The 17,498-nt window shown below is 34.0% G+C and overlaps 1 protein-coding gene across 1 annotated transcript; it reads left to right on the top strand.

The window, feature by feature from the left end:
• Positions 1 to 6,694: 6,694 nt before the first annotated feature.
• On the top strand, positions 6,695 to 17,262 carry LOC131060136 (protein C2-DOMAIN ABA-RELATED 3-like). Its single transcript, XM_059217565.1, has 4 exons — positions 6,695 to 6,965; positions 15,685 to 15,870; positions 16,735 to 16,829; positions 16,990 to 17,262. Exons 1-4 carry the CDS (start codon positions 6,695 to 6,697, stop codon positions 17,260 to 17,262), a joined length of 825 nt encoding a protein of 274 aa, XP_059073548.1.
• Positions 17,263 to 17,498: the final 236 nt, after the last annotated feature.

Here is a 17,498-nt window from a genome sequence, read left to right on the forward strand (position 1 = left end):
CTTCCAGGCACAATTTGATTAAACCCTTGGCTTTTTGATCCATGACATCATACAAAGTAGCCGCGATAGGATCTGCAGGTCTTGAGACATTTGCATCAACAACTTCCCATAGAACTCGATCTATTAGCAGGATTTTCCATCTTCAGCTTCCACATCTCAAAAATTCTTCCATTAAATTTCTCCACCTCTATTCTCCTTAATGAAATTGCCATCTGAAAAATATTGCAAAAAGATCAAAAAGTGTCTTCTTCGCAAGCTTCCACTCAAATCTGGAATAGTTCAAAAAACCCAGCATCCCACAACTGAAACCAAAGGTGATCAGGTTCTGATACCACTTGTAAGGAAGTTAAGTAGTAGAACAACTTCCTACACTAACCTTGAGAGGAGGGTAATCCAAAATATTTACAGATCGTTACAATAGTTACAAAAACTTAACAAAAAATAGACACAATAACATGCATACCATAACACAGTAATTTATGTGGGGAAAACCCTTTCGGGAGAAAAACCCCACACTCCAAAAGCAACTCAATATATTATTCAGCAATAAAAAATATATTACAATATACTTGTTGAGAAATATCTTCATAGGAGTACCACTAATCAAAGACTCAGAGGTAACTCAATCATCATAAGACTCTTACACACAACATCTATCCCACACACCTCATATATAGGAGATACAATACAAGAAACCATCAAACAGTATTACAAAACCATGGGCTAAAACCACCCAATAAGGTATAGATGACCTTATCTCCAATCTAGATGCCTTATGATGTGTTAAAATACACATCAACATGTGTCCCTCCCTTTTACAGCTCATTTATGTGTTCGATGTATTTTATATTTCCTATTTTAGGAGTACAAACTTTCGAAGGCCATAACTTGAGAATTGTGTGTCCTATTGATGAACCGTTTGAAACTCGAAAAGCTCATGAAGTGCTCTATTGCCTCGTAAACCACTACCTCATTTATGCCCACTTTTTAGGGCATTTCAAGGCTTCTAAAGTCCTAAAAATTAAATTTAACCTTTCATTGCACCCCTCCAAAACAAAAACTTTAATATCTTCAAAATTAGCTATGATCTTGCGATGTAATTTTACCGGAATGCTTATCTAGCCAACCAAAAGCTTCAGAGAGAATTTCGCACCATTTTGTACCCAAATGAAAACTTACTATAAATAGTAACCTCATGTAAATGCAAGGTTGAGACACCATTTTCCGAACATCGGTGTCATCCCCTCATGATGTTGCATTGAATATTGTTTGTTAGTGTGTGATATGTATGCTCTTTGGAGGATGTGACTGTAAACCCATTGATTCCTTGTTGTTTTGTTTAAGTGTCTAGGCCTTGTGAATATCTCCATGAGCATGGTGGGGTGGACCTAAGGGCACCACATGGTTAGGTTGTGTTTCACACTACCATTGGGGGCCAATGGACCTTGTTCATGAGCACATTGGAGAGCTTCATCACTATCTTCATCTCTTGATCTTTCTCTTCCCTATCCTTGCTAGTTGTAAAGTATGTATTATTTGATTCAAGAGTTATAATTATTCAGCATTATATAGTATGAACACTCCAAATGGAGAATGATGTAATAAACACATAATGAGATAAGTAGAGCAAATGTTCATGGACCGGTGTTGGAATCGGCAACTACTCATGAGTATGTATTCTTTTCATTTAATTCTTATTAATGATGTTATCATAGGAACACTTCAACTAGTGTTTTAAAATGAACTTATTCAAGTAATATTTTGAGTAGAGGATTAATTGAGTTATCTCTTAGTTGGCTTGAGGTTATGAACCATGTTTATATGCATTACAAATGTAGCAATGTTAGGGAACCCTTAGAGGTGTTTGTCAGAGTTTAATATTGAGTCTTATACAATGTGTAGTTGCTAACAAATAGATAACCTATCTTGAAGTGTGAGATTAGTTCTCATGTATGTTCTCATTTAATGTTTAAAAAATATATATTTCCATGTCTTATTATGTTCTTTATTCTCATATCCTCTAGGGTTCCTTGGAAAGGTGTTACAATTGGTGCTTGTGCAATTGCTAATAATCCAACTGTAAGCCCTACATCTGCTACTTTCTTAAGTACTAGGGACTCCTTAATTTTCTCATCTAATGTTTTCATTAAAAATTGCACCTTCCATTAGACTTATTCGTTTGTCCTCTCCATCCTCTTACGGCCTTGACCTCTTCTCATGTTTCTTCTTCCTATAATATGTTGGCATTCTACACTCTTATGAGAATAGTTGGTGTTGTAATTGATGGCAACCATCTGGCAATCATCTGGCAAGCCACGGATAGTTATCGGCTCTGGCAACACACTTCTACATTCACCAGCAGGCACTTCACCGGTAGTGGCAATAATGCATACCGACACTCAAGCCGACATGGAATAAAATTTTGTTTATTGTTTTATAATGTAATTATCTCTTCTAAAAGCCAATTTGGTATATTGTAAAAGACTCATATATATGTATGAGATCTTATAGGTTATTTTTTGATGTGATGATATGAGAGAGAGAGAGAGAGGAATATAGATGATATTTTTGTATAAGGTGATATAGTTGACAGCAAAAGTTTTGGTTATAGACTGAGCTTTAACCGATACTAAACATGGCATAGTTGATGCTAAACTGAAGCAATACATTGTATTGGATTTTGATAATCCATTTTGTAAGTCAGTGAGACTTCTATTTTGTAGTTGAGTAGTGAGTTCTAGGCTGCTAGCCTTCCTGCATGTGCAGGCCCATCTTTGTAAGTAATATTTATTCATTGGCCAGTGAGTGAATATTGTGGGTCACAAATCCCACCAAGGTTTTTCCCACACTAGTTTTCCTTGTTAAACATCTTGTGTTATGGTGTGTTCTCTATGTTGTCTCTATTATTCTTATTTGTTGCATTAATTATTATTTATCGGTACACTATTTTGGGTTACAAAGTTCTTAATAAGTTTAAATATTATGCTAACCAGTTAGACAATGATTCACACCCCCCCCCCCCCCCCCCCCCCCCGCTCTCAGTGTCTTTGGGACTGTCATTGATTCTAACAATTGGTGTCAGAGCCTAGTCCTCTATTTTCAAAAGCCTAACAACTTGAGGAAGATTTTGACACCAGTACAGATGAAGAACTTAAGAAAACAATTGGAAGGAGCTCTTGTAGATTATGATGCAGAGAAATTGAATAATATCAAACTTGAAGATGATCTAAGGACTACATAGGAATTCATTAAAGGACGTTAGGAGAACTTTGCTATAGCACAAAATAAAATAAAAGAACTTCATGAGAAGATGCAGATTGATGATGAGGAAAAAGAAACTCTTAATGAACTTACAAACAAGTTGAGACAGGAAAACAGTAATATGAAGAATGAAATGAAAGATATGACTATGAGGTTATGTAAAGATATTGAAGATAGGAAGAAGAATGAAGAAGGCTTGACTAGGTGACTTAATAATATAACTGAGCTTATGAGACAAAAGGGAATTCTAGAAAATGAGTTGGCTATTGCAAATCAACAGAAAGAAAAATTCAAGAAAAGTTCAGAGGAGCTTGATGACACGCTGAAAAATCAAAAACCTAATGGAGATACTAATGGACTTGGATTTGAAGTTGGAGAAAGTTTCAGTACTGCAAACAATCACGATCACAGTAAACCAGTAAGACAACCTAGTGCTTATAAATTTAATGGGAAATTCTTTAACTATAACAAGTATGGCCATAGAGAAAATTAGTGCAGATTTAGAAACAATCAGAATACTAATGCATCCACTGGTCAATGTTCCAAATGCAACAAAGTTGGTCATAATTCAGAAAATTGCAGAATGAATGTGAGATGCTATGTTTTTGGAAGATTTGGGCACTTATCTAATCAATGAAGAACACAAACCGATGTAGAATATGGAAAGGCTATTTATAAGAATAATGTAACTTGTTATGCTTGTAACAAGATTGGACATATTGCAAAATTTTGTAGAAGCAAGACTTCACCAGCAAACAATAAAGGACCCAGTTTGAAAGGAAAAGAAAAGGTAGATGAGGTAAAGCAAGAATTCACAAATCAATGGATTAAAAAGAGAGATCTAGAAGTTGATGAAACTATCTCTATATTGATAGAATAGAGCAATCCTCCATCGGTGGGAGATTCTTCATCCAACTAAGAAATAACCCTTTGGGGGAATTGCAGCAAGTTGAAAATCATGTAGATTACCCTCAGTTGATGGTTAGAAGATAGATTTCTTCTTTACTGGCAGATGAGTTAAGTTTCCACTTAATCGGCAAGCATTTAATGTGGTTGGTGAGAGAAATGTCATTATAAATCAGCCGATTTCCCACATTCTCGACTCATCGAACATTTAAATTATCAAAGAGCTCAAAAACTAAGTGAAGGCATTCAAGGCAAAGGTGCAAAGTGATTTCTTTAGACATTCATAATATTTCCAGGCGACTAAAGGTATTTTTCAATGGCTTCTTCTTTTGCTCCCGAATTTATTCCGAACCCTACCATTGTGGAAAATGTGAAACGCCCTAGGCCCGTGTTTAACATAATTCCCAAAATTCCTAAGCAAGATGACTCTGTAGGCGCATTTTTGAAAATTCGTAAAGGTGTAGCATTTGCAAAAGACCCTAGGATTTATATAGATTGCAATATACAAGAACTAGGTTCTGAAGAATTGATGAAAATGTTTACTAAGGTAATTTGTGATGAAAATGGTGCTGTCAAACCCAAACACAAGATTATAGAAACTCTAGGTTTTGTGGAGATACTGAACATCCCTCAATTTTTAGAGGAAGTAGTCAGGATTGTACTCAGTAGAGCACATGGAAAATTCTTTTGGTTGGATTCTATCTACAAAATAACCCGACAAGCAATTAGGGCAGTAATTGGTTTACCCTCAACCAACAACAGACCTGATAAAACAAAGAAGATTCCTAACAACAAAGTGATGACCCTAACCGAAGCAACATCTAACAATAGATCACTGAGAGTGAATGATATTAAGGACATCAATGTGAGATTTGTAAGTATGGTGCTAGGATAGAAGACTACACATGCTAATAGGCTAAATTTAGTTTCAAGTCTCTATATACACAGTGCTTATGAAATGGTAAACAACAATGCCATGATTGATGTTTGTGAATGGCTAAAAGATGAGCTTATTGACAATTTGAAAAAGATTAAAGGAGATAAGAAAGGTACATTCCGTTTTGGAAATCTTTTGGTATGTTTGATGTTGTACTTTTCTAAAGAGATCCCTAGTACATGACCTAAAGACTTTGGATATGATATACCAATGGGAAAACAACTTTAGGAAGCTTTCACTGGCATGGGAACTGCTAGAGACAACAAAATAATAGATTACTTCAAAACTTTCCAAGCTAAGATGAGAACTAGAGAAAGGTTACCACAGAGTGTAGTAGACAAATATGACAAAGAGATTTGTTTTGTTATCAAAAGAGATGAGACATGGATGGAGGTTGTACTCCCTAGGACTATCTGGGTGACTGAAATGGGATATGAAGCAGATCTTAACATTCTAGAGACATATGCAAAAGCTTTACTGGATGCACTGAGAGAACCATCAAAACATTTTTTTGGTAGTGCTGAGACTATTGAGAGTAATGTGAATATGTTGAAACAAAGGAAGAAAAGAGACAAATACATTAGAGATGCTTCTAAGAAAGTTAAGGAAATTAAGGAAAATGTCATGAACATTAGTGGCATATTGGCTACTGAGCTTGAAAGACTTCAACCGGAGGAACATATTTCACCGGTTGACACATCTTCTGGAACTGACAGTGAGAAACCAACAGAGTTTAAAAGAGTTGAAAGGAGGAAGAGAAAACCTTCACCAGTACCCTCTCCTTCACCTAAGAGAGAAAAGACTCCGAGAAAGAAACAACAAGTAGTAAGGGGACCACCAAAGAAACTAACACCAAAGAAGAAACAACTTGTTACCCCTTCTTTGAATGATTTATTGAATGAGATAACTGATAATGGAAATTTGGCTAATGTGCACAAACTGTATAATGCATTTAATGACCCTGACAGGTAAATCATTGAAAACAGTATTATTTTACATTTGGACATTTATAAAAAGGTTCTAATTGAAGTTATGGATGACTTACCTAATGAACTCTATAGAAGATTGGAAGCAAAAAGGATAGCAGTGATGGAGCTGGACAAGAAATTGAAAGTTGCAAAAATTCTAGTTGTACATCCTATAAATTCAAAAGAAGAAATTGATGAATTAATCTCTGAGGCTAACCGATCTGTTTTTGTCAGTGGGAACAGACAAGTAAGTTTATTGGCAGGAAGAGTAAAAGAGATTGCAGATAATTGGGACATATTTTTTGTGGAGAAGGAAAAACAAGAGGAAATTAACCAACCAAAACAGATATTTAAAGTGTATCAGAAGGACAAGGACAAGGGAAAAGGGAAAATTGGTGGAGTTCCAAACATCAAGATCACTGACAATTTACCGCCACCTTTGGATACTGCACCGGTACACATAGATGATCCACCGGTTATTGACACTGAAGGTGTTACACATGATGACACAAATCCTAAATCTGAAATACTATTTACCATGAATGTGGATACTTAGGAAGTGAATAATGTTGTGGATAAGGATAATCCAAAGGTTAAGGAAGACAATATTGACTGTGGCAACATGGAAGAGAAACCGGTAGAGACTGTTGAAGTTGAGATCCTGACTCAACTTGAGCAACCATTAGAAACTAAGAAACCTACTGTAGGTATAAATGCTAGCACAAGGGCACCGGAGATTGAGATACAGACAGTTAAAATTACTGAGAAACCTACTGAGGCAGATGTACACACTAAATCAGAGAAACCGACAATCACTGAGACATCAAAACAGTCTGAGAAAACTTTACAAGTTGAGATGCAAACCCAAACTGACCCACTGACAGAAAATGCAAGTAAAGTGGTTACAACTGATGGAAGCACAGAGGTAATAAAGACAATTGGTCAGACATCCAAGACATCTACAAGTGAATTCAGACCTACCAATGTTACAGAGGTACTTTTGGATTCAATCAAAAAGATAATGGATTGCAATGCATTGGCTTACAAGGCAATTGATAACATTGTACCTATTCTTAAAATGATTGTACCAAATTATAACATAGATCATATTAAGGATTATTTAGGTAAATTGGAGACATTGTCCAAATTTATTGTTTATAATGTAATAATCATCGATAAAGTGAATGAGGACACAATAAAGGAGAGAGTTGAAAAAGAGAAGGACAAATTCTTTGAAGACACCATAAAGAAGTGCACAGAACAATTGAATACACTATTATCGGCACTTAACTCTACAATTTTGGAGTACAAGGAGCTTTATAGGGAAACATACAAACCCCACCTTTTGATACAAGACATAGATAAGGAGATCAGTAGAACATAGAAAGAAATCGATGACATAATTGATAATATAATTGGTTCATCCAAACTTATTTCAGTTATTGAGCAGGAAATAGCAGGTTTTGAGGAAAAATTAGAGAAACTTGAGAAAGAAAAGGCAAGGATAAGGTCTAATGCCCAAGAACTTAAATAAACTTGGTCCTAAGTTGGACAATCTTATCTCTCAGAGAATTGAAATCTCTAAGGCATTACTTCAGGGAGAGCGATCACCAAAAGAACAAATGCACTATCTCACTGGCACGATCCAACAGACTGAGGCAACCTTGAATGACAGTAAAAGGTTTATGCAGAGTCTAAATTTGGTTTTGGCAAACATCTTTTAGATTGTAACCAATCGGTTATAGACTTTGAGGTGAAATTTTTGCACTCGCTTGACTATTTTTGACAACCTTTGTCATTGATGTCAAAGGGGGAATAGTGGAGAGAAAAATGCTTATTCAGAGGAGATCATTTGCTCAAGGGGAGCACATCTTTTTAAAACTTTTTGGACTTTAGTTTTTGAGGAACAGTTTTTGGATTTTTCTCATGAGTGTTGCCATCAATGCCAAAGGAGGAGATTGTTGGTATTCTACACTCTTATGAGAATAGTTGGTGTTACCATTGATGGAAACCATCTGGAAATCATCTGGCAAGCCACCGACAGTTACCGGCAATGGAAATACACTTCTACATTCACCAGCATGCACTTCATCAACAACGACAATAATGCATACCAGCACTCAAGCCGACATGGAATAAACTTTTGTTTATTGTTTTATAATGTAATTATCTCTTGTAAAAGCCGACATGGTATATTGTAAAAGACTCATATATATGTATGAGATCTTATAGGTCATTTTGTGATGTGATGATATGAGAAAGAGAGAGGAATATAGATGATATTTTTGTATAAGGTGATATAGTTGACAATGAAGGTTTTGGTTATAGACTGAGCTTAAATCGGTACTGAACCTAGCATAGTTGATGATGATCTGAAGTAGTACATTGTATTGGATTTTGATAATCCATTTTGTAATTCAGTGAGACTTCTATTTTGTAGTAGAGCAGTGAGCTCTAGGCTACTAGCCTTCCTGCATGTGCAGGCCCCTCTTTGTAAGTAATATTTATTCATTGGCCAGTGAGTGAATATTGTGGGTCACAAATCGCACCGAGGTTTTTCCCACACCGGGTTTCCTTGTTAAATATCTTGTGTTATGGTGTGTTCTCTATGTTTTCTTTGTTATTCTTATTTGCTGCATTAATTCTTATTTACTGGTACATTGTTTTGGGATACAAAGTTCTTAATAAGTTTAAATATTCTGCTAACCGGTTAGACTCTGATTCACCCCCCCCTCTCAATGTCTTTGGGATTGTCATTAATTCTAACATAATACTCTTTGGTAGTCTTGGATGATTGAGGATTTCTAGTTCTTTTCTCCTTGTGTCTCCTTTTGTCTTGTGCTTTTGTGAATCTTAAGTTGATCCATTTGATGCTCCTCATGATAACATTGTTGGCAATAATAATTAAGGAAAACTGAGAGGGGGAGGTGAATCAGTTTTCAATAGATCTAACAATTTAAGCACAACTTCATATCTGATCAATTTCAGCAAGAACAAAGATAATCACAATAACAACAACACACATAGCACCAATATTTTGACATGGAAAACCCGGTTAAGGGAAAAACCACGGTGGGAACCTACCCACAATAAAATGATACTCTACAATAGTATGTGAAAATATTACAATGAGGAATGCACATGCATTCAGGCACACTGCCTAGAGCTCACTACTCAAAAACAACAAGGGCTAAAACCTTGAGGAAGGCCCACTGCCTTACAAAGATCTAACAACAATCCAGATTACATGAATTGAAAGAATAGCATCTCCAAATGCCTAATGGCAAATCTAGTTAAGCACATTTGTTTGCTCTGTAACACTCTCTGCTCTACACTTCTCACCAAAAGATGAACTCACTTGTCTGCACATACACCACTCTCTGATAATGCAAACACAACACTGGTATCCAAATTGCATGAATATGACACCTATTTATACAAATCATCAACCTTGACTACAAGGTTGGCTCAACCCTTAAAACCTAATTACGAAACTACATCACATGATACATAGATCAACCATCAGACCAATATAATGCCATGACGACATAGAATGGACCCAAACCAAATCCGCGAACATGCAACACCACTAGAAATCTCACCAAGATCATCTTCAACATGCTACACCATTGAAAATGTTGCATAACCCGAAGAACATCATCGGACCCATAAGATCCTCAATAACACACACAATGATCAATGCAGACTAGCAAGACAAATAGGACACAATTAGGAAACACCAACAAGCATGTTAGAACCATCCGCAATAGCTACACCAACACCACTTAATCAAATCTTCATCGATCAACACACTAATACTCAATAACACTCAACAACAGCAACTGGGACTAGAAAGATAAGTTATAGAGTACCAAATCACAAACCATCTGAATTGAAGATACACATGAACATCCCAAACACTCTCCCAAATTCGCAACTCAAGATGTAATCATTTTGGAGCACAACGGATCAAATACTAGAACACTGCAACACTGAACACTGAAAAACCAATCCTCATACTAGAATCCATAACTCGATCAAATCACCATATAGCATCATGAAACCAACACTGAATCAACTAGAGATACTTCATTACTGGAATCATAAATCCTCAAATTATTTATTGATGCGAAATAACTCTCTGCAACACCGAAGCATAAGAACACAGGAACATGTTGACATCAATGACAACAACATATCCTAGCAGTAGCAATGTCCAACAAACTTTGGCTATGAATGCCTTAATACTAGTGTTTTCTTTTTTAGACCATCTTATTGGGGTGAGGGGCTTTTAATAAACCTTCTATTTCATCATAAAATTGGGTCAAGTACTTCTCCATCATCAAAGAACTTATTAGCAATGTACTTCAAGTGACACAAAAAGCCTTCATTTGAAAGGTAGTCATTCCATAGAAACTCTTCTTCCTCACATCAAAATTATCTTTCTTGAGTTAGCCCAAAAATCTTCTAATGCAGGCTAATAATTTGGGAAATTGCTTGGCATGAAGGATTTGAATTTTCCCATAGGATCATAATCCTTTATTTTATCATATTAACCAAAATTCATAGCCTAGACTTAATAGTTTATAGTTCAAGCTACTAACACATTGGCACATTCATAAAAACCTAATTTAAAAGGTAATTTTACCCCTATCTTAGCTTTGAGGTTAGGAGGTGTGGAACTCCGCAATTTTCCTTGTAGACTTCAAAAGAACCACTTTATCACTACAACAATGAGGAAGGAATGTATCTTGGTGGAAGCTATTGAGCCTTATGTAGGTTGATCTTGGGTTTTGAATAAACCAACTTCCCCAAGATGTCATAAGCTTCATTGCATCTCTTGATATTTTGAAACCTACATCCCCTATCAATTTGTTGATAATTTCATAAATGAAAGCATCATTTGACCTTTTGAAATGTTTTTCAAATTATTTTTAGGGCATCTGTGTGGAATGGTCTCATACTAACAATCATTAGAACTTCTCCTCTCTTTTTTGTAGTATCTAAACTAGAGAAGGCACATGACCTTGCTACCATCCAAATTACATAAGAGGTCATAAATAAACTCTTGGTAGTTGTTACCTTGCAAAGTTGTTCATGCATGTTGTCTAAAATTAGCTAAGGCAATCAAAGAAGTATTCATCTTTTAAAATAGTTGCAATTTTATTTTACATCAAGGGATAGTAATCCCTAGATTCCTCTTTACCAAATGCTCTGTAGAGCACTGTTACTGGATCTAGGAAATACCTCTTTATCTTCTCATACTTATTGGTGGTCTCAATATGAAAATCTACTATTTTCATGGCTTCCATAGCAATACGACTTCTCTTGGTATCAGTATTCCATTGAACTTCACTTCCAAACTTTGACAAAGTTACCACCCCTTGATATAGATACTTCATCTTTATTAGTGTTTTCTCTAGTTTCAGCTCAACCTTGGTCTACATCTTGCTATTCCCCACAATTCCACCTTCCTCCTGAGACATTTAGTGTACTTGTAAGGTCAAGAAATAGAATCACTAGTGCCAAATTACCCTTTGAAATATCTCCTTTAATCAAATTTTATCATTCCTAGGAATTCTTGATACTTCAATATTTTGGGTTTTGAGAAACTAGGAACTCCTAGGTTTGGGGTTTTGGGAGGATAGTGATTTTCAATATTTTATACATTATTCACCCACAACCTAAGATCTAGGGATGAATAGTCAATCACTCAAATTGGGGGTCCAGAGATCAAATGTTTTTAAGTTATAAGCTCTTAAAAGTTTTAAATATTTTGATCTCCTTAGGGTTTGGAGTCCTAAAGGATATCACTCGTTACTCCACATGAATATCCTAGGAAGAAAGGTTTTGGGCTTTTGGAGATTTTTTTAAGAAATCCCAAAGAAAATATTCTAAGTCTTAATTGAGTGCAGGTTTTTGGATTTTAGGAGTCCATAAGAAAATAGAATTAAGTTTTTCTAAAGTTTCAGTGTCTAAAGTCCTAATGAATATCTTTTCTATTTTGATGGTTGCGGACTTTAGGGATTCGAGCACTCAAAGTACTAAATTCTCTTGACCTATGAGTTTCATTGGTAATCGAAAAGCCCTGAGTAGAAGCACTTAAATGAGGCCTTCGGTTTCATGTCTTCAAGTACTTAGGAACTTAAATGTCTTAAGTTATTTGGTCACTTGGGGGTCCAAAGTTGTGAAGTGGGTGTTTTACATAATGTAGTCTTCGAACTTTGGGGCTTCAAGAGCTTGAAATCTTAAAGTTGTTTTCTTTATCATTTATTGACTTCTCCATGTTTTAAATTCCTAAAGGATATGCTTCTGTAAAGGAACTTAAATGTATATTCTTCTGGGGGTTTGGAAACTTGAAGTTTGAAGGTATTGACTACACAACGTGATCAATTCTTTGGTATCTAGAGTCCTAGAGTGTAAGTCTCTTTGCTACTTCTTGCAGTAATTTTAAGCATGATCTTGGGGATCTAGGATCCCAAATATTTCTAGTAGTAATTTGTGAGGTTCAATAAACCTCTAGGACCTATCATCCTGAAGTCAAGCTATTTTAACACAGTCCAAATTTGACTAAGATTTTAGGCTCTTGGCTAGTTTCACTAGGGTTTTACTAATATGGAACTTGATTTAGAACAAATTACAAACCCTAAATGGATTTTGTGACATGATCTAGCTTGGGCATGATTAAGTGATGCAAGCTTTTGAATCTCAAACTAAGGGTTGTGATTTTAAGAATTTGAATCATGTGGGTCGAGTTGAATTGAGATCTTAGGGCACAAGTGGTAGATCAAGGTTCAAATTTTGAATCCATGAAGGGGAATTCATTTTATTCCTAAAGTTTACAAGAAATGAAACCCTGATCCAAGAAAAGAAACCTATCTAAAAACAACTAGACAAAAAAAGAAAAAGAAGCAAGAACATGTATAAAACTAGGCAAAATGAACAAAAATCACAAAAGGAAAAGGTTGAGGGAAGAAACCAACCTCTAAAAATGCAAGACAAACAAGAAAGGAAGGAATCACGAATGTGGACACATGAAGAATGCAAGCACCAAGAGGATCAAACTCACAATCAAGTTGAGATTGCACAACTGACTAGCTGCCAAGGATACTAGTTATTTAGGGTTCACAATGAGCTCTTTGAATACAAGGTGACTTCAAATGAACCAACTTTGAGTTTAAATACTTACATTTTGGGGCATCTTTAATGTGATAACATTGACGCGATGCATATGGCTCCCTAGGGTCTGGAGTTTTGAAAGAAAAGGCCCAAAGAGGTCAGAGGCTGGGATTAGGGGCAAAGAAGAACTCAAGAGAAACTAGAGTTCTTGCGAGTCCTAGGAACCCAAAAATAATCACACAAATAACAATGAGAATTGAAGTTTAGGGAAGAGAGAGAGACCTTAGAATTCATTTCTAAGGCTCTCTCAAGGCCCAAATTTCTAGAGAACACCAAAAAAAACAAATGAAAGGAAGAAATCAAAGGACGTGGGATATGAAGGCACCTTAGGATAGAATCTTTAGGTTCCTTTGAGGCTCAGAACCCCGAGGCAAAGAAAAAAAAGGTAATGAAAGAAACAAAACAAAACAAAAACAAAAAGAGAAGAGAGGGGAGGGAGAGAAAACAAGGGACAAAGGGAAAGAAAAGAGGGGGACCCTGTTTTGTCAAACAAAATGTAGGGGTGAGCATGTAGAGCATAACAAGAAGTAAATCACCTTCTTCTCCAAGCACAACCAATTCTAACGATGCTTCCAAAAAATACCATTTTAAATAGTAAAGGTAAATTTATTTAGGAAGTATTGAAGTATAGAAATTGAGGCCAAAAAAAATTCAAAACCACAAATATTAGATAAAAGATATAAATGTAGCAATCATATCTAAGTATAAGATTAAACCTAGAAAAATTACAAAAATTTATTGATACTTTCATAACATAAATTAAATATCAAGAACCAAAAATCAAATTACTAAAAATATATTTAAAAAAAAATCTTATCACATTTAAAACCAAACACCTAATCTTCCATATTAATTTCCTTACTAATATATTAAATTATTCGAATATTTATTTATATCTAGTTAAACTCTTTTAAATGATAGTCTTACATTTTTCTAGCTAAGTGTAGACATTTTATTTTTTAATTCTTTTAAACACTTTATGAATGACATTAGTTTTGGGGATCTACTATGGGATTAAATAATTTAGAATTTTCTTTTGACCATTTGAGGACTCTTACTTTCCATAAAGCTACAAGGGCGGTGAGATTGCCTTAAAAAGGGCTTTTTGCTTTCTCATGTTCCTCCCCCAGAAGCTTGAGAATTAAATATTTTGTGATATCTAAATCCAAACGGATAACAATTGAAGATGCTTTTATTCTTTTATCCATCATTACAACAAATCAAAAGAAGAAAACAATAATATAAATATTATCATATATTAATCATAATACAAGTTTAATAATTTTATATAATACGTAGTAATTAAATTGAAAAAAATATAATTTGAAATTTGTTAAAAAATTATAATTGATATTCATTTATTTAGGTTTTAAGATTAAATTTAAATATTAAAGGTAAATATTAAAAAAATATTAAGAAGGTTTAAGTTAGTGTCTCTTCAACTTTACTTTAAAGTTCAGAATTTTATAGAATGTGAGTTTAAAAGGATTTCTTAAATCTTCTTTGTTAGTTTCTATTATTTCTTATGGTGTCAGACCTCTTTCTTTAGAAGACAAACCTCAACCCAATACAAATGATCATGTGAAGGTTTCCAAGAGTCAATGTTGTCCTAATTTGGGTAGGTTGTTGGAGGCTAAGGGACTCATTTCCTTTTGACCTTTGCCCCCTTCTAACTCATCCTTGGCTTTTAATCTTGGGATTTCTATCTTGTCGTATTCTTGCAAGACCTTGGGAAGAAATGTTGCTTGTGTATCAAACTCATTGGATCCATTTTGACTTCTTGTCAGTCTGAGTAAGTTTATCTTTCATGTGTTCGGGTGATTTGTTGGATTAGTTAGTGCCTTGTAATGTGATGTTACGTATTTGCTATCTCATTGGACCCTCTCAAAACCCCACCTTTACCAATAATATCCAAAAATATCGCAAGTAGAAAAAAAAAAATGAAAACAATTTGATTACAAAATACTGTCATTTCAACATCTTTGTTTGAGCTTTCTACAATAAAATGTTCTATAAATCCAACCAACAAGAAATCGCCTTACATGAAAATCTTGAAAATGCACTCCAAAATTACTCCATAATATACTAAAGACAACCCAAAATCTTACATAAATAAATGTCACACTCCATACTTATTCCATAATATACTATGACAACTCAAAATCTCACCCATGTATATATTTATATATATAATTTAATCCGTGGCAAACTAGAGTGTTCTTAAAAAAATCTAGTCTATCAATCCGCAAAAGTTGAAAATACAGACTATTAAAAATAAAAGCAAATTTTTATATTCTGTTTTATCTTATCCCAAGCTCGTCGGCAATTGGAATATTAAAAACAAAAGCAACATTCCATTCCAAACAAATCAGATTCTTTTTATCTAAGACTTTTATAATCCTTATCTGCTCTACTTATATAATACTCACGCAGGCTCTAACTATAAATATAATGCTCTACGTGATGGGAAAATGCAGGTTGCTTACAATTTACTTGAAAACAGGGAAGAAGAAATGCAAAAGAGTGTTAAAGTGACTGTGTTGAGGGGTAGCAATTTAGTTGTCAAGGACATTAGAAGTAGTGATCCATATGTTGTACTTAAATTTGGTAATAAGGTTAGTAGTGTTTCCCAAACTGAAAATATTAATTTTTATATTATTATTTTTTTTTAATGTCGGTTTGTAAAATAGAGAATATTAAAAATATATTTATATGATATCTAAAAATATATGAAAAGCATATAATTTGTGTATAATGTATAGGTTCGTTACTATTTTGTTTTATCTTGATCTCAAAACGTACATGATAATGGTATAGGTCACTATCTTCTTTGTCTCTTTTTTAACTTTTTTGTTTAAAGCATTAGGAATTATATCTGTCTTGATCTCAGAATGTACATGATAATGATATAGGTCACTATCTTCCTCATCTCTTTTCCAACTCTTTTGTTTATAGCATTAGGAATAATCTTGCCTAAATAAATAGGGTTAAAAATGTGTCAAATTAGTTATTGTAAATCTTAAACAATTCTAAGCTTGGGGTCCCATGGAGGGGGCTTCAAGATCACGTAAACGAGATCCATGAAGAAAACAATATGCTACAAGACTAATTAGAAAATTTCCCTAAATAATTGTTGCCCCCACTTTTTAGTTTGAAGATTTGGGGTTTACTCTTTTAATGCCAAAGTAAATTTTGTTGCTTTGTAATATACTTTTGAAATTTGAATCGGTTTATGTTTTTATTATATTTTGTAGCTTTCAATGTAAATATTATATATTGAATTTTTTGATGTAAATAAATTAAGTGATTTGCATATAATTTCATTCTACATAGAGAAAAATATTTTATTTATATATTGTTTGTTATATTATTTATAATTAATTATTATTAATGCTATTTATTTTATATATAATCATATATTATATTTTTTTATTTTATTTATTATGAAATTTAATATTTGTGATTAATGTTTATGATAGGTAGTTTGCACTAAAGTAGTGAAGAAGAATCTAAATCCAACTTGGAATGAGGAGTTCAAATTTCCCATAACAAGTTTTAGTCATTATTTACTCAAACTGGTAACTACTTTAAATTTGAACTTGTTTCAATTCTTTGAATTTATTAATATGAGATATATGGAATAATGAATTATCATAAATTATGCTCTCTCATAAAAAGAAAATCAAATTATTTGTATTTGTTATTTATTGACATTAGATTGATGCTTTGATATTTTAGGAAGTGTGGGATAAGGATAAAGTTTTTGGCATCGACTGGCTTGATCCAGATGACTTTATGGGAGCAGCTGAAATAGATTTGAAGCATGTTATTAATAGAGAAAAATGTTCCTCACAACATAAATTGGCGATGTCTCCATCAAAAGAAAATTGCCTACATCAAGAGAGTTATGTTATCCAAACTGCAGATGGTAAGAGAGTTCAAGAAGTGTGTTTGAATCTTCGTAATGTTACTTCTGGCCTTGTGTACCTACGACTAGAATGGTCATCTTAACATACGAAGCACACATACTATAATTAACATTTTGAGTTTTACCTTACCCTTGTAAAACCAACGTCATTTGTTTATACTCCATTCATTGATATGTATACCAACCAAGAGTGATAGAATGAAACTATTAAACCATTACCCAAAATGTAACTATTCAAGTATTTGTGTAAATGATATATTTTTTGAAAAAAAAAATATATAGATATATATTATTGTGTGAGTAACAATGAGGAGATTTG

Source organism: Cryptomeria japonica, chromosome 3, assembly GCF_030272615.1.
Source record: "Cryptomeria japonica chromosome 3, Sugi_1.0, whole genome shotgun sequence".
NCBI lineage: Eukaryota > Viridiplantae > Streptophyta > Pinopsida > Cupressales > Cupressaceae > Cryptomeria > Cryptomeria japonica.

Excerpts from the sequence above, each read along its gene's own strand:
- LOC131060136 (XM_059217565.1), top strand. The coding sequence starts at position 6,695 with ATGGAAGAGAAACCGGTAGAGACTGTTGAAGTTGAGATCCTGACTCAA. Across the intron at positions 6,966-15,684 it reads CCCACTGACAGAAAATGCAA|GCTCTAACTATAAATATAAT; the intron begins GTAAAGTGGTTA and ends ATACTCACGCAG. Across the intron at positions 16,830-16,989 it reads GTCATTATTTACTCAAACTG|GAAGTGTGGGATAAGGATAA; the intron begins GTAACTACTTTA and ends TTGATATTTTAG.